The sequence below is a fragment of the Thunnus albacares genome, chromosome 5 (genome assembly GCF_914725855.1).
Source record: "Thunnus albacares chromosome 5, fThuAlb1.1, whole genome shotgun sequence".
Taxonomy (NCBI): Eukaryota; Metazoa; Chordata; class Actinopteri; order Scombriformes; family Scombridae; genus Thunnus; species Thunnus albacares.
In genome coordinates, this window is record NC_058110.1 from 24433462 (window position 1) to 24459487 (window position 26026).

General features: G+C 39.3%; 1 protein-coding gene across 3 annotated transcripts; it reads right to left on the minus strand.

The window, feature by feature from the left end:
* Positions 1 to 436: 436 nt before the first annotated feature.
* Positions 437 to 22315, minus strand: cacnb3a (calcium channel, voltage-dependent, beta 3a). Of its 3 annotated transcripts, none has more exons than XM_044352304.1 (15): positions 22162 to 22313; positions 21874 to 21998; positions 20931 to 21023; positions 11299 to 11418; positions 10156 to 10278; positions 9937 to 10052; positions 9749 to 9828; positions 9617 to 9636; positions 9369 to 9446; positions 9107 to 9165; positions 8896 to 8996; positions 8650 to 8801; positions 8471 to 8566; positions 6976 to 7146; positions 437 to 5002 (listed from the first exon to the last, which is right to left on the minus strand). In XM_044352304.1, the coding sequence occupies exons 2-15, from the start codon at positions 21952 to 21954 to the stop codon at positions 4571 to 4573; spliced, it is 1722 nt and encodes a 573-aa protein (XP_044208239.1). In that variant the 5' UTR covers positions 21955 to 21998; positions 22162 to 22313; the 3' UTR covers positions 437 to 4570. The 3 variants fall into 3 exon arrangements, with proteins under 3 accessions (XP_044208239.1, XP_044208238.1, XP_044208240.1); XM_044352303.1 differs by having other exon boundaries at positions 22203 to 22306; XM_044352305.1 differs by adding an exon at positions 6723 to 6768 and having other exon boundaries at positions 4917 to 5002; positions 21874 to 22315.
* Between the last annotated feature and the right edge of the window lie 3711 nt (positions 22316 to 26026).

Sequence of the window (26026 nt, forward strand, 5' to 3'; positions counted from 1 at the left end):
GGTGACCCTTTAGAGGGACCCAACCCCTAGGTTGGGAACCACTGGACTAAACTAGCTAACTGTATATAAAGTAGTTCAAACTAGCTCCACCTCCAGCAGCTACAGCAGTAACATGCTGCTGTAACACTGATGCCTCAGTATTAATAATCTAACAATGTCATATATAATAATATAGTCAGAGGGACCAAACCACTACTTTTACTGCAATACTTTAACTACATTTTGCTGCTGATACTTATGTACTTCTACTTAAGTAGGATTTTTCATGCAGGACTTTTACTTATAACGGAGTAGGTTTACATTACTGTATTGGTACTTTCCTGAATACTTCTTCCATCACTGCATTCTCTCATCACTTACATGACTGACAAAGTACATCAAAGACTACATTTACCAGCGAGTGTGTTATAATGAAACACAAAACGGACCCAAACCATTAAAAGTACATAAAATGTCATGTTTATTTTGTTTATTTCACATAGCATTGTAAATCTATTTTCAAATAGAAAGCATTCTTTACAGCATCAGGCAGGAAATGTCTCACTTTTTTACACATTTGCTGTCTCTTCTGATAAATAGAGGGAACAGGCGTGTTTGGGTCACGCTAGCACGCTGTGGTCATCTGGTGGATACATGGTTATATTAGTGCAGTTATTGCATTACAAAGCAACCATCCCCCAAAAAAAGTAGTGCAATTCTTCTTTTTTTTTTTTATTTCTCTACTCACACAAAAAAGAGGAAGTCCAGATGGTCTAAGGCGTTTAAAGTTTTTTCAATGTTAGGCTTAGTATTGCATACAGAATAAGACAGAGGAAACTAAATTATAACCCTTGTAAAAATTGTGCTTCATAAATTGAAAAAACCTCAACTGCTTTATCAGTTGCTAAATTGGTCCGCTTTGAAAAACTGCCAAAGTATAATGGAAATAGCTAATTGGTGAACTAAGACATGCAGGGCTTTGATAATTCACTCGTTCCTTTAATCACAAATTAAAAAAAAAAATCATAAGCCTGATCTGGGACAATTTTTAGTGAGTGACTTTAAAAGTGCGTCCGTCTAATATTGTGGGATAAAATGTCCCCCAATATTAAGGTTTGTGGAAAACTAAAGTGATGCGCTCTGATTTTTAGTAATAGTGTTGTTAGTGGTGGGGGTGAACTGCTGCATTTCACAGAGTGAATAGCCCCAAAGACAAGACTATCACTACAAGACGACAAGGAGAATCAGAATCAATGCAGTACTAAAATACTTAACCATGAAAAGAAACAATCAGATTTCATGCAACACTTGCATAGATTTTTTTTCTTTTCTTTTTTTTTTTCTCAATCATGCTGATTTTTTTTTTTCTCTTCAAAATATACAGAACACTAGATAGAGATACCTGTGAGACATGGAAGCAGTAAACCAGTATTTCCTAAAGCCGGCTGTGTATCAACCCCCTGTATGAACAGAAAAGCAGGTCACTGCTCGTCACCAACTCATCATCGGCTCGTGGACTGATAATGGCGCAGAGTGACATCATAGTGTCATGAGGTGCTACAGCTGCAAGTCCTTCAGGAGCACGACACATTCATTACATGGGAGTGAGCAGTTGAGCGTGATGAGTGTGTAGAGCCGCGTTTCCACCGCAGGAACTTTTCCCCAGGTACTAAGAACCTTTTGCGTTTCCACCGGAGGGACCAGGGTCTGAATTAAGTTCAAGGGAAATTATTTTACCCCCCCAAAACTCCCTGCTGGGTACTTACAAAAGTACAAGAACTACAGGGGCGGGGTTTGCAGGGATGACCGTCACTGATTGGTCAAACAAACACAGCGCAGCTGCTTCAACTTGTGTGCCGCTTCATTCAAAAAACAGGGAAGTACCCTTAATTAAGGACCAGTTTAGGACAAGGGAAGGACATTTCTCTTTCTTTGTTAACATTAAAAGTCAAGGAAGCCATTGTTGTTGGCGTCCTGACTCATTTTAAAAAAGACTGAGGGAAAAAGAACGAGACACCAAGCAAGCTATGAGGTGGTTGAGTGGAGAGAGGGAGCTGCGGTAGCGAGAACAAAGCCGGTGAACGAGAGAAATAAATTTTCTGATTGTTATTGGCGGTTCTAAAGCACAAATAAATAACCATCAAACACTCAACAGATGATTTACTGTGGAGACAGACGCTCTCTGCATTCATTCATTACATCCAACTCATGCAGCAGTAAATACAAAGAACAACAGGACAAATCTGTGTCGTTGTTTTCTCGTGTGTTAATACTGTGTCTCAAATGCTGCCATCATTTTAAAATTCCTTATGGGTCTAATCTGCACGACCAACATGGTTCCTCAGATGCGGTGGAAACGCCAACAGGACTGCACTACAGGGACTTTAAAGTTTCAAGTTTAGTCCTGGGATCGGTTCTAAAGTATCTGGAACTTTTGGTGGAAACAGAGTTTAGGACTCGCCCTCAAAGGGACACCTGAGGATCTGCCTTTGTTAAAAAAAAAAAGACAACTAATCAGTGCTCAACTGTTAAACTGCAGTACACAAACTGAACTGAATGCTTGACATACAAGGGGCTGAGATTAGTGTAGAAACTGTGGATGCTACAATCAATAACGTGCTACAATCGAATTACAGGGTAATCGGTTGGGTTGGGAGACACCAGGCGGTGCTGGAGGTGCAAAGGCATGCAAGCTTACATTCTCTGAAGCCTGGATTTGAAGAGGAGCTGCCGCGGTGCAGCGTGTGCTTGATATATGTGAATGAGTCGATGTAAACAAACAGTTTGGCAAATATAATTCGTCCTTTAAAAGTTCCCTTTCTTAGTTGTGTTTACATTCTCTGTGCCTGTTTTTTTTTTTTTTTTTTTAAAGATTCTTAGAGGTGTTTAGAGAGTGATTGTGCAACAGCAAAGACAAGTGATGCCCAGAATGTACTGCAGCTTCATATGATGGGATTAGATTTGTTTCATAATAATTTAACAAAATCCCCCAAAATCCAAATAGAAACAAAAAATTGAATTGAAAGTGAATGAAAATAATTTGGAACCAAAAACAACATCAAAGGCTTCAAAAAATTTTTTTAGATTACAATAATCTCCACTTTTCTTTCACTTTCTTCAGTTTTGCTGTTGAATTTTTCAGTTCTGACACAAAGCTCTTGTGTGGCTGCTAGGGCTGAAACAAACGATTAATCTCATTGTCGATTAATCTGACAATTATTTTCTCAATATTTAGGACAACAGGTGGGAGATAATGAGTGTCAATCAGAAAAATAACTCTTGTACAGCATGTTTTTCATTTGAGTTACCTGCTGTTATGTATTTTTGAGTTGTTTTATTATACCTGCCCCTCTAAGCGAGTGCCTGAAGTTTGCTCTTTAGTAGAGCTGCAGCCATTAGTCATTTAATCAATTAGTTGATCGAAAGAAAACAAATAGTAGGCGATTAATTTTGTCGATCGATTAATCGACTACTCGATGCAGCTCTAATGGGCGGGTATTACAGGGCTTCTGCGTCCACATTGGCCAGTTACTTTTTGGAGGGACAGGTCAACAGTCTGGAAATGCAACAAGTGGTACAAAAATAAAAAAAAGTGACATCAAAAGAGAAATCCTGATCAGTGAAAGAAAAATTGAGAATATTGTAGTTAATTGTAGCACTTTTGTGTAATTTAATTATAAGTTTTGTCTTTGAGGTGATTTTTTTCCGTTTTGAAATGATTTTTATTCACTTTCAATTTATTAATTTTTGTAGTGTGATTTTTGACTTTTTTCAGCTATCATGAAAAAAAAAATCTAATCCCATACATATCGCTTACACTCATATTGTGACCATTTAGAGGCTGATAAACCGTATGTGTGTCTCCCTAATGCCATTCACCGTCTTCAGAGTGTAAACTGACCGAACACATGGGTGGAAACATTTCTCTGAAACAACAAACGAGTCCGTATGAACATAAATCGATCAAACAAATAAATAAAGTAGCAATGAAACAAAACCAGGTGCCCATTCGGTATATACATTGTAATCAAATGCATTACTATTTCCCATAAATGGATTCAACAGTAGACATTCCTACATTAGTTTATCCGTAAAGATCATTCAGTTCCTGTTCTGACGTTAATGTGCAAATAGTCTTAAAATAATTATATTCATACATGCAATAGTAAAGATATTTAAAAGTCTTAGGAATTTTAAGGCCAGTATATGAGACATCCTACAATAGAGAAACCTTCGGCAAAGCAGCTAAAGTTTGCGTACAGCTGGTAGCCTGAAACCTTTCCATTGCAGATTTGAGTAGCCCTGTTGACAATCTGAATGATCTGACCCTGGAGAGGTCGTTACATCCCCTCGGTTTAGATAAAGTAAAACTGGGAGTCTGGAAGAGAGTGATTGTAAATACTAAACACTTGTGGATTTAATAAATCTGTTTCTGTTTGTTTCTGATTGGCGTTACAGTTTGGAGCTGATTTCGGGAAAGCTGTTTCATCTTTAAATCGTGTTTATGGAGACAGTTGGAGGGCTCGGGGGGGCGGGGGGGGGGGGGGGGGTCTAGGTGCTGATCTGGAGGCCAGTGGGGGGCTCTTGTTCCTCAGTAGGTGTCTCGGGGCCAGGGGCGGCTGCGCTGGCGGTTGTTCCTCTGGTTGTGACCTTGCTGAGCTTCGCGTTGGAGCAGCCTGTCCTGTGACTCGTGCCCGTTGGCACTGTGGGCACTGCCTGTGTGCCCACGGTGAGGGGGGTACATGTCCCTGTATGTGCGAGCATGGCACGGAGAAGCATACTCATCCTCCTCTTCCTCCTCTTCTTCTTCTTCTTCTTCCTCCTCTTCTTCATCCTCCTCCTCCTCACCCCCCCTGTGGCACGGGCTCCCCCTCCGGCCGCGAGACAGGGAGTCACTGGCCTCATCAGACGGCATCAGACTGTCCTGCTCCAAGGGGGAGTGAGCCTCCTCGCCCACCTCCTCCTCCTCGTCGCCCTCCAAGCCCACCGCCTCACGAGGCTGCGACTGGTTCTTGTTCTGGTTCTGGAGGATTCAAACGGTGATGAAGAGAAAAAAAAAAAAAAGCAGAATGAATCAGAACACGGCTCCGCCTCAGAAACCAGGACAACATCTCTAAGTAGCTTCTGGTAACAGTTGTCACAGTTTTTCTGCCGCAGCTACTTTTCATAGACAGCAAACGCACAGAGAGGGTGGACAAAATAATGCAAACACCACATGAAGAAGGACTCTTACATAACTGTTAGGATTACAAACACTGCAGTCACATATCACTTTCGATGCCAATTATATGGAAGCAAAAATCTTACAAGAAAAAAAGAGCAAACATTTGTTGTTTCCATGTGAGGATCTTCTGCTTTTCTCCGTTTTATATGATTATAAATAAAATATCTTTGGGGGTTTGATAGTTGGTCAGACAAAGCAAAGCAATTCAAAAATAGAAATTATGCATTTTTCACTACTTTCTGACATTTTATGGACCAAATGATTAATTGATTAGTCGAGAAAATGTTGGTCAGATTAAATGATAATGAAAAGAACCGTAAATTCACTGAATCATATTTTCATTATCAATTAATCCATCAATTATTTTTCCGATTAGTTGATCAATCGTTTTGTCTGTATCATGTTGTAAGATAATGAAATATGGCCAGATATTTTCAAATTGCTTACTTTGTCGATCAAGAGTTAAACCCTGAAGGTTTTCAATTTACAATGAAGCAGCAAATCCTCACATTGAGATGCTGGAACCAACAAATGTTCAGCAATTTTCCTTTAAAAAGACCTAAACGGTTAATTGATGACCAAAATGATTGCTGATTATTTTTTTGAACTGGGTTTTGAAATGCTATTTGATATTTATGATGGCTGTCTCTGTTTCTAGTGTTCAAAGCCACAAGCAGCAGAGCAACAAAACTACAGGTGCACTGCTCAAAGAAACAGTGAAAGTTTCTAATATGTCAAGAAGAAAATCTTTGGAAATCATGACATTACATCCTAAACATAACCTGCCATAATCTACAGCTAAATTACAGTTCATAACCTAACTGGCCTGCACTGGTTTGCAGTGTTGGTAAAGCCTTCTTCAAAGTGTTTCCATTGTTTTGTCTGTGTGTATAAAGGTTAATACTACAGACACTGAGCAAAAGAAATGCCAGTTCAACAGTTGAGGGGGTTACTCTCGGACATAAAATGTTGTTACACTAACATTATGGTCTCAGTATATTGTTGTGTATTTGGTTCCAGTAAATACACTGTTTAAGCATCGATCATGTGCTGTTAATTAGCATCGTCATTCAAGATAGCGTTATTATGTGCCACTGTGAGCGGGGGCTCCATTCACAAAGCATGCCTGGAAAAGGATCAACACCGATTGAAAATAGAAAACAGTGGTGAAATTTTCTCAGCTGACATTTTAAGCAAATGTTTTTGTGATTTCAAGCATGTTTTCAATAATAGTATTAAATTGAAGCCCTGCTTTGTGAATTTTCTCCCAGAGAGCTTGTGGTGCAGTGTTGATTCATCTGAGACCATCAACTAAGGAAAAGGAGGCAGGATGCAATTAAAAAAAAAAAACAATAAAAACATCTTTTCTGTGGTGAGATCTGAATGAATAAAATGCTGTTCATTCACTGTCTCAACCTGTGTGCTGCGTTCAGGTGTCGGAAGGTGTGTAAAAAGGGATTTTTGGGGTTGATAGTGCAAATATAAATATATATATATATATATAAACCCTACTACTCACCCCATTTTGTAAGCGATCATTCAATTAATTCCTGTGTTTCAGAAAACTGCAAAAATGTTAAGCATGGATGAGTGAGAGGACACACAAGACAACTGGAGACAATTAACTAAAAACACAAGAGTGAGAATCTGAGATGGGAAGAGCTGGTAAAGACAGTGACAACATACAAGATTCCTACTGAAGAGTCTTAAAAGAGTATTAAAACAGTGTTCGAGCTCTCCTCGTTTTAAACAAATGAGGACAACAAACTCACCTGTAGGCTTGAGATGGCAGAAGGCGGAGTCATCAGACTCTGCTCCAATAAGGGATTGAGAGGGGTGGTGCCTGGGAGATGAGTGGCACGCCAGTAAACGTCCAGGTATTCAGACAAATGTTCACAAGCATCTTCCAGCTGGTTCTCATCCAAAATGACATCAAACATATCCTGCAGGTGAGAAACAATAACATTTTACATGATTTTTTACAAGGAATTGTGTTGCCTTTGGTTAGACTTTCTCAATTCAAGCTGGACTCTTACAAGTTTACCACCAATGGGCGACAAAATTGTAAATACTAGCAGGAAACAAGTTCCATGATAGCTGAATTTCCAAATCATGCAGTATGACTGAAGGGGTACGACTGGAAAAAAATATATAGCAGGTTTATAGTAAGTATGTACATTAAGTAATATTTCTTTATCATAATGCTGTTAAAGGATAAAGCTGATGTTATCAGGTGTTGTAAATCCCACGAAGAAAATCATGAAAAGCCGAAAACCAACAATGTCTTGGTCCTCTATATTTCAATATTTTGTGACTTCCCTCCTCTGTCTGAGGGACTCGGTCCCGAGCCCATTAGTTCCTACTGAGGGCTTTAAAAATGGTTCACACATAGTTTATAAAAGGCTCAGTAGTTTCCCTATAACTGCTGGGCACTGTAGTTTTTAATAAACATTACTCAAATCGGAGTAAACAGTGCATTTATGTTGTTTACTTGACTATTTTCAGCCGTGGATTAGTACACATTTGGTGACTATTTACAGCAGCAGGACGGTGTTTACTGTATGTAATATACTCAAAATAAACTATAGTGCCCATGTTCATTGTACATTGTATACCACAATGAAGCTATAAGTATACAGAAAAGAGCTATAACAGGCTTTGACTGCACAGACAATACTTATTAATAGGATTAAAGTCAATTTATTGCTGTTTTTGGTATTTTCATTGGATTGGTTGACAATAAGAATACATTTATGTAGAGTATCATCAGACTTTCATCCGTTTAGTCATTTAATTTATGACCAGCAGCTGTCAAAATTGTGAATACCAGCAATACAAATGTTCCATGATAGCAGAATTTCCAAACAATAATTCATGAAAAGGTGAACAACTGGGAAACATTAATGGTAAATATCCATGAAAGTAATATTTTTTATTGTAATGTGTGTCAAGGATCTTCATATCTGACCAACTAGGTTCAGTCAGTCAGAAAAAGAAGCACTGAGCCTCGAGAGGAGATTCACTACAAATTGTTCTCATGATAAAATTACCACGACTCAAGTGCAAACACCTTGTATATATGATTAGAAAAAACAATGGTAGGTACTGCAAACTTAGCCCATTTAAATTTATGATCAGGGACATTTCTTTTCTTTTTCACTTTGTAAATATGACTTGTTCATATAAAATATTCAGATTGTACCAGTTGTTTAGGAAGGACCAAACATTATAGCAATGGAAATAAATGAACCTGCTCGCTCTACTCACAGGGGGGCACTGAGAGAGTTTGTCTGCAGCCATCATCTGCACATTCAGGTGCTTGCTCTGAGACTTCCCCCTGGATTTGATCAGCCTCTGGAGCACCTGAGAGAAAGAGAAAGATGACGTTAGAGGTCAAAGAAGATGAGGCAGCCTAAAGCCAAGCAAATCGCTCATGAGTGAGGTACCTTTGGTGAGGAAACTTTCACATAGACAATGATGGGTGCAAGGGAGGTTTTGGCTAGCTGTGCGGGATGATTGATGGTGTCCGCATCCAGAACCACCAGCTGCAGGGTTTTGGCGAGCTCAAATATCCTCTCGATTTCACTCTGAACCTCCGCTGCACGGACAACACACATGAGATTTCACACAACTCATTGCGTCTTTAGACCAAACATCTGTGTTTTTTTTCATGCTAACATTAGTGTGGTTACCTAGACTGGAACGAGTGTTGGATCTCTCCATTATGGGTCTTTTGTTGAGGACAGATCTTTTCGCTAAGGACAGGTCGGCAGTTACACGGGTGATTGAGATTCTGCAAACAAAGTCACAAATGACAGTGATAAATCATTTTGATTGGATATAAAGATGGTCTGACTTTCCACAAGTACAGAGTTTATTTTATTATCTCTCCGTTTTACTGACCTTCCCTCAAATCTGTGTTTCAGGAAGTCAAAAAGAGCTTTCTGCATCATATCCGTCACCTAGGTGAAAGGATAAGAGGAAACAAACAGATTTGTTTAAACAGATGCAAACCTTCAAAATAGCACACACATGATCAAATGTGAAATTCAGATGGTCGGCTAACAATGAATGTAACAGTGCAGGAACAGTTTCAACAGAGCAAATAATGCAGAGTGAAGTAGTTGTTCTCTGTCTGCTGGAGGTGAAATGGGGAGAGGCTGACCTCATAGCCCTTCAGCGATGGTCCCACGAGGACCACCGGCCTCATAGAGGGCACCACGTCGTAGGGAGGGACATGTTCCTGCCAGAAATAGGGGAGGACGATAGGAGAGGGATGAAAAACAAAGAAAGAAGGGGTGAGAAATAATGGGGGAAGGGTATGTTTATCAGGAAAAGCTATAAAACACAATGTCCCTTAAAGGTAAAAGTCAAAAACTATGTATTATGAGGTATCACTTCATGCAAACCTACCTGTTTTTGCTTCTGTTTAGCTTGTGAAAACAAGAAAATAATGCAGGAATCAATGAAGGAAAACAGAAAGAAGGCAGCAGAAGGCAAAGAGAGTTTCTGTTGGAGCACACAGGACAGGTTTGTAGTACTTACATTCACCTGCAGATGGCGGTGTGGTCCTCCAGCTCCCAGTCACCATGTCGCCCAGACTAGAGGAGTTACCCCCTGTTTTCCTGCAACAACAGAAAACTAAATTATCAAACTTACACTGTGGAAACACATCGTCTCAGAGGCCCACATGGTTGAAGGTAAATGCATCCTGGTTCAGGGGTTTAACCAACCTCTGTTTCTGCTCCTGTTTGAGCCTCATCGCTTCCAGTCGTAGAGGGCTGGGGATGAAGGTGATGTCCGCACCTTCTTTTACTAGCCGTCCGATCCACCAGTCATTATTGTACTTCTGTTAAGTTCAGTACAACAACAGTCTCATGTCACAAACTATATATCTTTGTCGTTTTAATGTAAGGGAGTTCTTCATCATTAATTAATAAATAATCACTCACTTCTTTGATGTGCAGAAAGTCTTTGGCATCAAAGTTGACTGCAGCTCCTTGGACCGGACAGTCCTCATCGAGAGCTCCACAGTAACTCACATTCGTCTTCACTGCAAACGCTACAGGTTTGGACTGTAGCGACAATAAATAAGTACAAGAAAAACCGTCGTCAATGATGGAAACTACAGAAGAGAGCTATAAGATCGTGTCTAGGGCTGCAACTAAAGACCAGCGCCATCATGTCTGATAAAAAAAAGCATTAAATCATCACATATGAGAAACTGAAGCCAGCAAATGTTTGGCATTTTTGCTTAAAAAATGACTAAAATGATTATTTGATTATCAAAATAGTTGACGATTCATTTTCTGTAGATCGACTAATCGATTAATTGACTAATCATTGCAGCTCTGACTGTGTCCACTGAAAAACGAATTTTGACTGCAGATGTACAGTAGATTTAACTTGTTTGTTTGACTGAATAATGCCTCTGGATTAATGTTTTCAACTGTGCTTTATTATTCTTTACAGATGGTAGGGTCAGAGTAGCTCGGTGAGAAAAATAAGAAAGGTCTCCTGACGCAGTAGAGCTCCACTTGTGGCTCATAAAGACATGAAGGATAAGTCTCGTGATATTCATTATTTTTTTGGTTGTCAACAAATCCCATGAAACAACCTAAAACCCTGATATATACTTACTCCTCTGTGGTCCTTCAGACCTCCATTGTTGTCCAAAAAATATTAAAAACAGATTGATGAGCCAAACCGATGAACATGGAGACTGCAGTTAATGTTGAGTCGATCCCACAAACACCATCTGGATACAGTAAATACTGACAAACGCACCAATTCCTCGACTGAAAGTGGTCCCAAACTACAGCATCCAGCTGTTTTAGGAAATCAATGAGCCATTTGAAAACATGAAAATATATATTCGTGACCCATATTTAAAGTTTTACGACTTCAATATGAACCAATGGGCTTTGGGCTGAGAGTCACGGACAACACAGTGAAGTTGGAAAGTTCTTAGATTTCATGAGATTTGTTGACAATAGCAAAAATATAGAATATCCCCAGCCTCATCCTTTAACACATTATTAAACTTGAAAAACTCTTATAACACCACAGCAAGTATAAATCACTGTATGACCTACCTTAGCTCTGTCGAGCTGCAGTTGTGCCTGGCGTTCGGCTTCACGCCGATACGCCTCGCGGTCCTCCTCTGCTGACAGGTCTGAATCCGACGGTCTACTGGTGTACGAATCAGCCGACCCCTGTCAGGAGACAGTTGGAGTTGGACATGTTAGGGATATTATTTGTCATATAGGAATTATATGATCATTTCATTACTTACATGAAGATTATCTAGTCACACTGAGGTTACTGAGGCGTATTACTATGAGGCTAGAGATCTGCTGTTTCTGTTTTTACTTGTGCTTTCATCCGCTCTCTGTTCCTGTTTGTGTGCAGGTGTGCATGCAAATACGTGTCTGTATTCACACACACATTCATGTGTGAGCCTGCGTGTATCTACAATACAATGCGTTGCTCTCCCACACCAGCCATCCTCTGGCAGACCAAATATAGCACAAAAGAGGCAACTGCTTCCTCTTCTCTCCTGCTTGGCCCCAATCCATTCCATCATCCCCCACAGTGCAGCACATATACATCCTTTATTCCCCTGTTTATTCTCCAAGGACATCTCCCCATTAGTAAAATATATGCTGGCTATCATTTTTCATTGTAAGCGGTTTAAGGACACATCGCAGGGATGGTTCACACATTATGCTGAAAGCGACAGATAAAGCAAAGACACAATTTACACAAAGTAAAATGGTGAAAACTGCCTTTTAGGTGTTGCTGCTGGCTTTTATTCACAACCTATGAGAAGACTCTGGTGATTGTTTTCTTAAATGTCTGTATCATAAACTGTATGTTAAAATAATCATGTTGCTGTGGGACATTCTGACAGAAACCATGACGCTGATTTCCAAAGAGAAAAAGATGAAAAGGAGAAGAATATGAAGTGGTCTAGATGCGGTTTGGGTACTCTGTGTGTTTCTATGTGTGTGTGTGTGTGTGTGTGTGTGTGTGTGTCAGCTCTCCTATATTTGGTATCTATTCGGCTTCTCTGAAGGAGCTCAGTCCTGAATCTGTCAGTAGAAAAAAAACGCTGCAGCAAACAAAACCAAGTCAGGCAACAGAAAGGTGAGACAGCAGACAAAACAAGAAATAAAAGAAGTGATGGATGAGACACTCACACACTCATAATGACATTCCTGTGTACTGAGACATTGAGGCATATTCTTGCAAATAAAGCAAGATGTAAAGAAACAGCAGGAACAGAAACAGTAATACAGTTTTCACTTTGGTTTTCCACTTCTCCAGAGTGCGGTGACTTAGTCCTGGTCATCCATCTTGCCAACATATACAAACAGATCCTCTAGAGGACCAATTAACAACAGCACAACAAAAAGGAAATTCAGGCTCAAAATACACACACAAAAAAAGTGCCCAGACATGAAAAACAACCACCACCTTTTCTCGTTCTGCACTTCAGGATGCATACATATAATCCAAAATATATTTTTATCTATGATGCCACTTCAAGCCCCAGAGAAACGGCAAGCAAACATCTCCTCGCTCTTTTGTGTGTGTGTGTGTGTGTGTGTGTGTTTGTGTGTGTGTGTGTGTGTGTGTGTGTGTCTATGTTAGATAACTAGATCTGATTTCTAGCACTCACAAGCTCTGCGAGGCAACACTGCAGCAGTGCCGGAGCAGCACTGAGAAAGAAAAGGAGGGTGAGGAAGAACGGGATAGATAGAGAGAGAGAGAGAGAAAGAGAGAAGTAAGGGGTGAATATCTTTGACAAGATATACTGAAAAGAGAAGTATGTTTACGAGGACGGAGAGTGAGCGTGACTGACGGATGGTTGGCGCGACGAGAGAGGTATAAACGATTTATACGACGAGATAAAGCGAGGCTATCTCAAGGGGAAGATGAGATTAGAACATAATAAAATGCTATGAAGGAGTGGAGTGAGACCTAGATATCTATCCTCACCGCAGATAGAAGAAAAGAGGGGAAACACAGCAGAGGAGGAGGAGGGGAATGGGGGGGGGTGGGGGGGCGAGGAAAAAGACCACGAGAGACAGAAAAACACAGATAGAAACGGTCAGAGAGAGTTGCATACCTGGCTGATTAGGAGGACGGCGCTAGAGCCTGATAAAGACATGAATCTGAATTTTCTCACTATAACGGCGTCCCTGTCTTCACTGGGAACGCACTCAAACACACACAGACATAAAAGTGGAATAAATGTGGTGGTGGGCGCAGGGGAAAGGCGTTATGTCAGAGGGCTGTTTAATGATGCCAGAACACAGAGAGCTGCCTCGGCTGTGATTGCTTTTCATTATTAATGTTTGGACACGAGGCTGCTGCACACTCTCTGTCCTGACTACCTGTTAACCCCCCCCCCCCCCCCCCCCCCCCAAAAAAAAAACTAGTGACAGACAAAAAAACATTTGTGAATTTTGCAGGTGAAGCTGAGCTGCATTGCAGAGCGTAACGACATGACTACATCTTTATCGTCTGGTGTGAGGATGTCTTGTTTTTCCACTGCTAATGTCCCCCGTCTGGAGGCTAAATTTAACTCTGTTCCTTCAATATTCTGCTTCTGTGATTATTCTTCACACACTGCAACACTGATGGCCTCAACTCCACAGGGAGGGGCCGACGGGGAAGCGTGTCATCCAGCTAGTTGAGTCCTCGGGAGGGCCAAGTCATCCTACAGTTTACGGACAGAACGACGGGGGGTCTCTATTCTAATTTCACTACAGTTTCACAAACACGTTGTTCAGTGGTTTTACATTTTACATTCAAATGTGTTCTCATTTTTCCTTATATTCTTTTTATAATACATGTAGATAAGACAAGTGGCTCTGTTGTTAAATGGTAAATGGTAGTGTGGGTCATAATTTCATTCATGCAAATGTAAACAAAAACCCACGACCAAAACTAAAGAAATGCTTAATTGTAATCTACCACTCTAAAATTGATTGACAGGTGTTTTTACGTTATCTATTACATTATTTAATGTTAATTCATGTTTTCTGCTGTAAACAAATGTGCATTAATTGATTTTTTGGACACTTGGGTCGCCACAAGAGGCTGTAAACACACCAACATAATTTTGACAAACAGTATTATCACCTTATAAAGGGGCAGATGTATTTAGAGTCGTGTTTGTGTCCATCTGACGAATCCAAGTCAAGACGTCCAATGTTTTGGTCTTCACCAACTCCTGAGGGAAATATCTGTCTCTTTATCCACAAAATGCTCCACTATGTTCACCAGCTTGTTGCTAAATGCTGCTGCTGGAAACAACGCTATGAGAGCCGTGACAGTGAACCAAACCGGTAAAGTCGCAGGACCCGAAAAACAAAATAATGAGCTGAAAGACACTGAAATGCTCCGTAGAGCTGAGAAGAACCGCAGAGTCGAGTGATAATTCTCTGTGGGTTTGTCACAACGAGCGACCACTTTCACATTATACACAGTCAACTGAGCCATTGATAACATACACATATTGATTATAGCAGCTTTAATTTATATTAGTTTATATTAATATTTGTGAACCTTGGTTTGAAAAAAACTTAAATTTCAAGAATGATTGCTTAAGGAAAAACAAAAAATGTAGATTTTTAATTCATAACTCAAATGCTTAAGTTGTGTAAGTCAATTGACTTCAAATTGTTATAGTAAAAAAGTATATTTTTAACATTAATGTAAAGCTTAATTCCTTATTGAATCATTAAGAAGTGATGTTATTGTTTATTGACAGGTTTGGGTCTGACATGCTGTCATTCACTTGTTTCAAGATCAGATAAATTTTTCCTCAATGTGAAACCTCAGACAGTCATGCTTGGTGAGCGCTCAGTCACACGGACATGAAAGTTTTTAAGTCCTCTAATTGTAGCTGCACGTCTTACTAGACAACTTCTAGATAATGTCAAACTATAGAAGACTCCAGACATTTACTGTCATTTGTTTCATTGTCATTTATACATAGAGAAATGGAAAATTGTGCTTATTTGATACATCTGTTGAAGTACAGACACAATGCAAACATATACAAAAAGTTCAGTCTGAACATCAAAAGCAAAAAACCAACAACATCCCAATGAGAAGTGTGAGAGGTCATCTTTGGTCACGCAGGACCACAAAGCAAAAACGGAGCGAGATGAAGCTGTTACATGCCAACAGGTGGTTTTAACTTTATTTGGTTGTAAACAAGAAATGATTGTACCAAACATCACAAATGTATCTTGTTTTACTTTATTACAATTAAATAAAATATTGTTGTTAAAGTCCTCTTAACAGTTACGTCAGTTAGAGAAAAGTCAACTTCTAACTTAGTATTTCTGAGAGTTAACTAAAATTCACACTCTGTTGGGAATGACCAAAGACACACAGAGTGGTGCTTCTGCTTCCACAAAACCATCTTTGGCCAAGTGTAAACGAACAGACATCGGCATGCAGAGAGTATTTTAACCAGACAGCAGCCAAGATTTCTTTTCTGTTGGTTTGCTAATTAATAGCAACTGAGCGTACATACTCTAAACCACTGCAATGATTCTCCAAAAAAAGCACTAAAGAGTCTCCTCAGTAGGATGAAATATAGACGATGAAATCAATGGAGGCGGATAAAATTTAAGACACTATTAATATGTAAGTTTATTACAACCACAACTCTTGAAATTAAAAAATTGCACTCTTTCAAAACACGATTTGGAAATAAAAATCATCTTGTAAGTATAAATGATTTGTAATGAATACATAAAGAAATACAAAACATAGTATGTTCCTTTGAAATTATGTAAATAATGTGCAGAGAGTGCATGCTAAAGCTAAAATCAGATTCTGCTCAACAGCAGAATATATTATTCAAGAAGCTGGAACACCTTTCCCTCAGTGCAACAAAAAAAAAAAAGCCCCAAAAAACTGCAAGCTCCAGCGATTTGGAAATCCTGTAGCCAAATATCCAATTTCAAAAAGTGTTCGATTAACTGTGCAGTCATAATTCAACGTCAGCAAGTTACACATGCACAGAGCTCTCTGATACACACTGTAATAAATCACTCAGTAGTTACATCAATATCAAAGTCAAGATCAGGCACGTGTCAGATTGATCAATCACACGACTTGGCGAGGAAGTGTTAAGACGAGACGGTGAAAGCTGTAAAAGGTGAGAAGGAGATTGCACACGGGCAAGAAAGTAAAAAAAAAAAGCATTGTTGATGTGTGTGTGTGTGTGTGTGTGTGTGTGTGTGTGAAGAAGCGAGGCGAAGGAGGAAGACAAAGGAAAACAGAGACGAGCGGCAACAATCCGATGGAAACGCTACAAAGAAGAGACATGAGGAGGGGGAAGACGGGAGTTTCAGACGGAGAGAAGAAGAAGAAGAAGAAGAAGAAGAAGAAGCTGACTGTGTTGGGAGTCATTTGTACTTACTCATTTAATGTGGTGATGCTGCTGCTGCCGGTCCCTCCCTCTCTCTATATATATATACACTACATGCTGTACGCAGATACACTGTACTGTGTCCCATCCCCTAACCAGGGACGACCTGCACTGGAGCAGACAACTGGCAACACCTTCTATTCTATTCTTACCCCCACCTCATCCCAACACACACACACACACACACACACACACACACACACACACAGAAACACACACATACAGAAACACACAGAGTAACAACAACCAACGCAGCTTTCGCATCACTTGATCAAACCAACTCTCTCACATTATTTGTTATTTCAGATCAAACTCCAGCGTGCACAGGTGGAGAAGAAACAGAGTGGAAACTGCTGTAAATAGACCCCCCCCCCCCCTCACCTCCTCCTCCTCCCACCCCCCCTCCTCCCCCCTTTTTCTCAAAGCGTCATGTCCTACATATAACACATACATCCACACTTATGGCAGCATACTGCTTATTGTATCCTGCTGCAGAAATGAGTCATACTCCACTGCTCCTCCATAGACACCCCACCCCTATCACAGACAAGAAACTATCTGCTCTGTTTGTGAAATCTACTCCTTCTGCATAAAACATATACTGTATCACCTATGAGGGGAGTGAGGGAGGGGTGGGGGGATGAGTGAGGGGGGGTGGGGGGGGGGTTTGTGCCTGTTGTGCGTGCGGAGAGAAGGTAATGATTGAAAAGAAACTAAAAGGTGCTTGTGTGTGAACAATGAACCCACACGTCACATCGCCCGAGGCCTTCAAAATGAGCATCATGAATATTTTAAGCCGCGCAATATTCTCAGGGAATCTGGAGATTGTCATTAAGCCCCCCCCCGCCCCCCACCCCTCCGATCAGGATAACTAATGTCCCCCTTCTGAAGAAGATGTCTGCTCAGCCCTTTTTTTTTTCTTCTCCCATGAACGCCTCGCAGCCTCACTGCTCCACTTTCCCTCCACGTTAATGCTGCTCTGCATGTAACAAAAGTATTTTTTCATGGTGTTTGTTTATTTCATGTTTACAGGTATTAAACCATTCTGACTCTTTCTGGTAAGAGAGGATTAACATCTCACTAGTCCTTAAAACCTCCAGAGTGAGTTTTAATGAAAAACTTTTAATGAAACATTTCAACTACTGTCTTTTTAACAACATTTTGAGGATTTTTAGTTTGTGCTTAAGTCTAAACAAAAGCTGGTTTCTGCACTTTTTAAAAGTTATTTCACTTTGACAATTTATTTAATATGCATCTGTTTTGAATGTTGAATACCACAGCCTTGGTTTTTCCTTTCTTTGCAAAAGATTTCCTTTTTTATTAATTTTAATTTTTGAATTTAATATCGAACATAAATATATTTGACATAAGACATTATTTTCTCCATCAATCAGCTGTTCTATAAAATAGTGAAAACAGTTTTCCAGAGGTAAATATGTCATCTTCAACTGCTCCAAAGCCTGAAGATATTCATTAATCACATAATACAAACAATCAAAAAACCCTCACACTCACAACTGATAACTGAGAAGTAGGAAATGTTTCGCATTTTTGCTAAACTATTAATTGATTATCAAAAGTTGTAGATTAATTGACTAATTGTTTCAGCTGTAATTTGATATTTGAATAGTATTATAAATAAACAGGTCCTGTGTTACTCATGATGGGTTGAAGGACTTTCCAAATTTGGGCCTTATTGAATATTTTGTGGAGCTGAAACAATTAATCAATTAATCAATCTCAGTCTCATTAATCAGTTTCTCCGTAGGGAGGATTTGCTGTTTTTTCTTGATCTTATGAGATAATAAACTGAATCTTTGGAAGACGTCACTTTGGACTTTAGGAGATTGTAATTGTGAAATATTGGGATTTGCTGGCGTTTTATAAACCAAGCGATTTATTGAATAATTGAGAACATTATTAGCAGACTGACTGATAAAATGAAAATTAAAATAATTGTTATGGGCAGCCCTAGTTTGGTGGTTTTGCTTGATAAATTACTTTAAGTGAGACTTTGTAACTTTTTCTAAGCAGCCACTCTTTCCACAAGTGACAATTATGTGACAAATGGAAATGCTGATAGAAACAGTCTCAGTAATGTTGCAGCAGCACTGCGTTTATATGAAGTTTGCTAACATAAGCCTGAAAAAGCTACTGATCATAACAGACCAGCCAGACTGTAGAGGCGAAACATCTGAGTGTGCTGGACTGAGTAAAGGTACTATGGCTGCAACTTAAGATTATGTTCATTATCGATTCATCTGCTGATGACTTTCTCAATTCATCAATTAATCATTTTATCTATAAAAGGTAAAGGTGTTGTCTTCTAATGTCTTGTTTTGTTGGATCAACAATTAGAAACCCAAACATATTCAGTTTACTATCATGTTTGTCAAATAAAATCTTCAAATCCTCACATTTGAGAAGCTGCAAAGAGCAAATTTTGGCATTTTTCCTTTAAAAAAATGACTAAAATAACTTGATTACCAAAACTGTTGCCGATTAAACCTCTGTCGATCAGTTCATAGATTAATAGACTAATCATTGCAGCTCTAAAGGGTTTGTTTTATTGTTTTATTGCTTATGAGTTTAGTTTTTCATTTATAAGAGGAAGACTTTTATTTCTTCATTCAAAAGTTACACAATTTCACTTTAAATGATTAATCGATTATCAGAACCATACATTTTCTGACGATCAACGAATAAAGTAAACAAACTAATTGTTTCAGTGCAACTTTATTTCAATAGAGAGTCATTTCTACTTCTTGTCCTATAAACTACATTTTTAGATTTTCAGTTTAGGATTTAGTTTAGTGAGTCCAGACCAAAGCTGGTTTGAACACTTAAAGGCTTCAACTAACAATTATTTTCATTATTGATGAATCTGCTGATTACTTTCTCGGTTAATTATGAGCCTGAAAACAATTTCCTGAAGTCCAGCGATGTCTTTAAATTGCTTGTTTTGTACGAATAACAGTCCAAATCCCAAAGACTGATAAGTTTACTATCATATATGAGAAAGAAAAAAATAAAAATAACCAAAAATGACTTAAACTATTGATAATTTATCAAAGTGACGGCTGTCTTTCTGTCAATCGACTAACGGACTTGTTGATACTGTCAGTGTTGTTATGTGACGTGTCTGTATGTTTTATTGTTTTATTGAACTGCCAGATGATCCAAAGACAACATCCCACCTTTGTAGGCAATAAAGCTGCATTCTATTCAAATCATTTCAGCTCTAGATGAATTAATCGAGTTTAAACGGATGGAAATACTCTATAGATGGTGTCAAAGCCTACAGGGAAAAAGGAGACCGCCTTGTAGTTTCTGTCGTTAGCACATCAGACTCTTTTTTTTGAGAAGGGATATTTGAGTCCTTCCCAGCTCCCGACTTTCCCTCTTTGATGTCATGAACCTTGGGGATCTAGCGGTTTGGGATGAGCTCTGCATGCACAGTCCGTCTGTGGCTCAGAGAAAAAGTCACAACCTGATTTCTACAGGGATCGTTTTCTCCCCTCTGCTGGACTCTCTGTGAAACTACAACCAGCTCTCCTCCACACTGACACACAAATCAAATCAAATATAATCATCGGAAACAACACATGAAGATAAATGAACATCGTCTTCATTATAAATCATTAAATCGGCAGATCTAGATGTGCTTGATTCACAACATCCATACGGTGACATCTGAGGGGAATCTGAAAATCTCTGTTGCTTGTTTTCAGTCTTAAATAAAAACCAAATCTCCATCTGAGTCTGTTGCACGTGCTTGACCTGAAAACATTAATTAGAAAAACCAGGCTGTGTTGGGATTTTGATGTAGCACACTAACACTTTCAAGCATCATTCTGCTGCTCTCTGTCGGGCAAAAGAACAACTGCAACTGAGGACACAGCTCTGTGGAGGAAGATGCAGGGCAGAAATGCTCATATATTGGATAAATACAGCACTACTAATGCCATTTTTTTTACCTATTATGAGTCCAAACCAGCAGAATATATCTGAAAAAACTATAGGAACCTTACTGATGCCAACAAAATCTGCCTGTACTGAGCAAAAAGCAACATCAGACCCTTTAATGGCAGCTTTATTCACACCTTAATGTCTTAATTTTCCATGTAAGCCACAGATCTGCCCTCCCACTGACAATGTATTTATGAGACAACCTGCTAGTGACTGTGATGTACCAGCAGCCTCTACAATGCATGCATAAATAAGGAAGGAGAAGTCAAGAAATGGCTCCCTCCGAGAGCTTTTTACCTGCCGTTTGATGAAGCTGGATGTTGTGTCAGAGGACGTGCTGCCATCGGAGCGTTTGAAGCGGCTCTTGCGTTTAGGCAACTTCCTGGGCAGCTGTGATGAAAGAGACACACATACAGGTGAGAGAGAAAAAAAGAGAGAGCAACAGATGAACAGATAGATATGTATTGTTGGATGAACAGACAGCAGCATGAAACCAGCTTCCGCTATGATGATTTTTTTTTAAAGGTTTTTCTTTATAATTTTGACATAAAAGTACCTTTAAGGAGGCTAAAAGAGCTGCTATAATCAGCTGTAGCTTTGCCAAAAAAATCAGGACTACATTAACCTAGCTGCACACAGATGTCTGTGTAATGCAGGAGACAGTTTTCCTGTGGCCTCCTATAACGCAGCCCATTAATAAGACAGTATGGATGTTGCAGTGTGTTGACAGGCCCCTGTAGATTCAGGCTACAGGTGAGTCAGAGTCATGGTCTGCACCTTTAGAGAAAGCACCAGCGTACAAGTCCCATCATGTTACATACAGCATCTGTGCCTTTCCTTCCCTACATTAAGTGTAGATTGAGGAAATGCATTGAAATAAATAATCAATACAGAATCCATTTAGAAAAAAAAGGCCTGGTCTGCGAGTTCAGACTAAAAACAGCAACATCTATGGAGATTTAATGCTGTTTTATTGTGTGTGTGTGTGTGTGTGTGTGTGTGTGTGTGTGTGTGTCGCATCATTAATCGTAAGAGAGGACACTTTCTAATCACTGGCTTTTCATCGATCAAGCATCAATCTGCAGTTTCAGTGAAGGCGGAGGTGAAAAAAAGTAGCTCGGTGCCAAAACGCGACGCCTCAATTTCAAACAACAAGTAGCAAGACCTTTTTTTTTTTTTTTTCCTTTACACTTCGCTCGGTAATCAGACAAATGTGTGAATAAAAAGTGAGCGGACGTACCTGGAAATAGTGCGATTGAGAGCCGGTTTCCACAGCAGACAGAGGGTCTACGGGCGATTTGGACATTTTGACTTGCACCATCTATTGAGAGCGCAGGGAGGCGGGATGCGCACAGACATGGGTTACTGGAGGAAACAACAAGGGATACAAAATACATCTGAATGCATCAAAGACAGCGAGGAGGCGGCACACAGGCGCGAAAAGAGAGAGGAAAAAGGCCGTTAATATCCAAGCTATGCTCATACTCCCGGAGGAAAAAATAAATAAAAGAAAATAAAAACGTGTTACATTGGGGGGGTGAAAAAAGGTGAAGGAGGCAGGAAAGATACCGGAGCTAAAATAACCCGTAGAGACTGGAGCGTCATCCGTCGTGCAGAGGCCCGTACTAACTGTGTGTCTGTGCCGGGGGAGTCGACGCGCAGGGGCGGATTCACTGAATATGGGGGCCACCGGGCTTCATTTTCACCCTTTTTTCCAACTGGGAATGCTGGTACTGGCAGTGGTAGAAGAGGTGCACAAAACTGTTTTCCTAAGTAAAACTAGTAATACAGCACAGTAAAAAAAAAAAAAAAAATGCTGTAAAAGTAAAAATCCTGCATTCAAATTTTTACTGAACCCCGTTCAGAGCCTGATTTTGTTCCAAACACATGCACAAAAATATTACTCTGCCACTATTCTAAATGCGCTCATAAATCAATGGCAATAAAAAAACTATTAACATACTTTATTATGTGTTATTTTTTCTGTCCTTTCCAATGAACGGAGAATCAATGCGGGAAACCATGACAATAAACAGTCTTAAAGACCTTTTTTTTATAACAAAAAACATGAGTTTATTTATTTTTCATGAATGATTAACTCATATCAATGAATAAAAGGGTGCTTTAAAACACACAGCATACATTTTTTTTATTATTTTAACAAACATTCAGATCCCCTGACCAATCCAATGGTCCTGAGTGAAAGCTATAAATCTTTCATATGATATGTTGACTTATATAAGTAATATAACATCTCATGTTTACTTTAAAACACAAATAATGTACTTTAACAATATGATTGATAGATTAAAATGTGCCACCTGCTTCCTCCTTGCCTCACGGTCAGCCATGCCTGCTGACAAAGGGGGTGTCGCTCTACTGCAGCCCACTTTAGATGATGTGGACCACTGTGATTGGTCTGTAGACTTAGTTGGCCCTATGGGGGGTAAAACCCTAACACCTTTTAAAATACCCAAACCATGGGATTTATTAACAAAAACATACAAAACATACAAAAAAACACTAAATAAATTAACATCCCAGGCTGAGAGGCAGCAAGACCAGCAGTCCACAAACAGGAAGCCTCTCTCTGCAACAGGAACCTGGAACATTTAACCCTTCCTCCCTGGCCAGGTGCACCTCATTGTGGACTGATTATGTAGACCTGGGTGGAGCAAGAGGCTGGGGAGGAAAAGGACAAAAAGCACAGGCAACACATACACCCGTAACATAGACATCCATTCAAATCAGTTTGTGCATTCGGGTGGAGTCAGATGACAGTAATCGTAGATCTGGACATCCTAGAAAAGTTATGTCCACTGGAATGATTGGGGTTAAACGTGAAGAGTGAAAGAGAGACATTATCAGCGCATTGGACTTCAATTTACTTCTGTTCAAGGTGGAGCTTTTTTCTGTGTATAATGACTTTGAATAGTAACATAATTAAATATTTTTCATATCTAAACATCATAATAAATCTTTAGCTGTTTGGGGCCCTTTTACTTGGGGGTCACAGGCAGTTGACTGCTTTGCCTAATAGTGAAGTCCGTCCCTGTTAACATAAAAAATGACTCATACCAGGATACATTAATATAATTTGTATATTTCTTTTTTTTTTTTTTTTTTGTAGAAGTGTGTGGTTTTATACAGACACGCTTTTCCTTCTCGTCTGTGCATAATATTTGTTTGTTAAAGGACTTCGGCTAAACCACAGTCAAATGTACAGTATATGTGGGATCTTCAAAGACTCGATCCTGGAATTAATAAAATCGGCGAGATCAGGTTCTTGTGAAACTTTTTTTGCACTCTCAAATTTTTTTTAGAAAAGAAATATCAGAGGAAAGCTCAATAAAAAAAATTGATTATATTTTTGTCTGTGTGAGCTATGTCTGTCTACGCTGTTTTTATTAAATTATGGCTTTGGATTCTTGCATATAACTATTTGGAGGAACTTCTTTGTTAGTATTTTTAATAAAGCCTGACCAATAAACCAACTGCTGGCCAGTATTAGGTTAACAGATATATCAATGTTAACAGTAGATGTCAGCCGATAAATAACAAGAAATTGCAACAGAGACATCCCAAATATATGTTTTATATGCAGTTGAAAGATGACATTAAGGGTGAGAGATGGGGAGCGACATGCACCTTGCTTCACCTCAGCACCCCAAGGCCACCCAGGTACCCCCTTGAAGTAGCAGAATTTATCTTGGATGATGGTGCTGAATCACGTTCCAGTTTCTCATCACATTCAAGTTTTTCAGGAGAACATAATTAAAGGAAAAGTTCAGTTCATTCGCTTTCTTACCGACCACTCTAATGTGTGTATGCTATGTATTAAGCTACAGACAGAATACAGAGTGAGACTCCATGTAGTCCTTGCGCCTGATCAAGGAATAGTTTTGTACAGAACGAGATATAATATTTTAATTAGTAAACTTTAGACATGCTGGTAGGTGGAATTGTTACCTGTGGACAGAGCAAGGTTAACTGTTTCCCCCTGTTTCCAGTCTTTATGCTAAGCTAAGCTAAACGTCTCCGAGCCTTTGTTTCATATCATAGTAACCTACAACAATGACAAGAGTGGTATCAATGTTCAAATCTAACTGTGTGCAAGAAAATTATTAAGCTCATTGAAAACACATTTGCAGCTCATTAATGATCTGTGTGGCAACATGTTTTGTGGCCCATTTTAATTACTGTACAAAGCCACAAAGCCGCGTTCTTGTCTATATTTTGCATCTGAAGGAAAACCACAGCATCCTCCTTCTGCTCCGCTCAGTGGCCTGATTGTACTCCAGCTGTTGCACCAACATGTTTTGGGTTAGAAACAGTGACAGCATCATGCAATTTGTCCACCAGAGAGCACTGACAAGTTTATTTTTCAACTGAACTTAAAATCCACTATAAATTGGGCTGTAATGATATTTATATATTACTGAGTCAAATGACTAAATGTGAAAGTGGTTGCATATAGATGAGTCCACAGAGAATTATCATCTAACCGTGCAGCTCTAATGAGCTTTTAGCTCATTGTTTTGGTTTTACAGCCCACATTTACTGTACAGTTTGACCTCACCAGTATCAGCTCTGTCTCCAGAAACAGGCTGTAATTTAAAGCAAACAAGCTACTACGTGCTGCCTGACCAGCACCAAACTCTACTGGTGGAAAGTAACTAAGTACATTTATGCAAGTACTGTACAATTCTGAAGTACTTGTACTTTACTTGAGTATTTCCATTTCATGCTACTTTATACTTCCACTCCACCACATTTCAGGGAGAAATGTTGTACTTTCTACTCCCCTACATTTATTTGACAGCTTTAGTTACTTTTCAGATGAAGATTTGACACAATGGATAATATAACAAGTTTTTAAAATACAACACATTGTTAAAGATGAAACCAGTGGTTTCCAACCTTTTTGGCTTTTGACGTCTTACAAAAAGCAGTGTGTAGTCGAGGTCACATTTGAGATGTCTATGAGTTGTTAACAGCTCCACCAAATAGTGATTTTTCCCTCTAAACTTGTCACATGGTTTCATTCCAATAATTATTCAAATGATCCAATATTTCACCAAAAATCAAAATTAAAGAAAAAGTCCCAAAACTGATTTGTGTATCAGAACTTTGTCTTTTCTTCTTTCCTCTCCCATTAATCATCTCATGACCCCTCAGATTTATCTGGTGACCCTTTGGGGGAGCCCGACCCCTAGGTTGGGAATCTATGGACTAAACTAGCTAACTGTATATAAAGTAGTTCAAATTAGCTCCACCTCCAGCAGCTACAACAGTAACATGCTGCTCTAACACTGATGCTTCAGTATTAATAATCTAATGATGTCATATATAATAATATAATAATATATCCGTCAGAGGGACAAAACCACTAC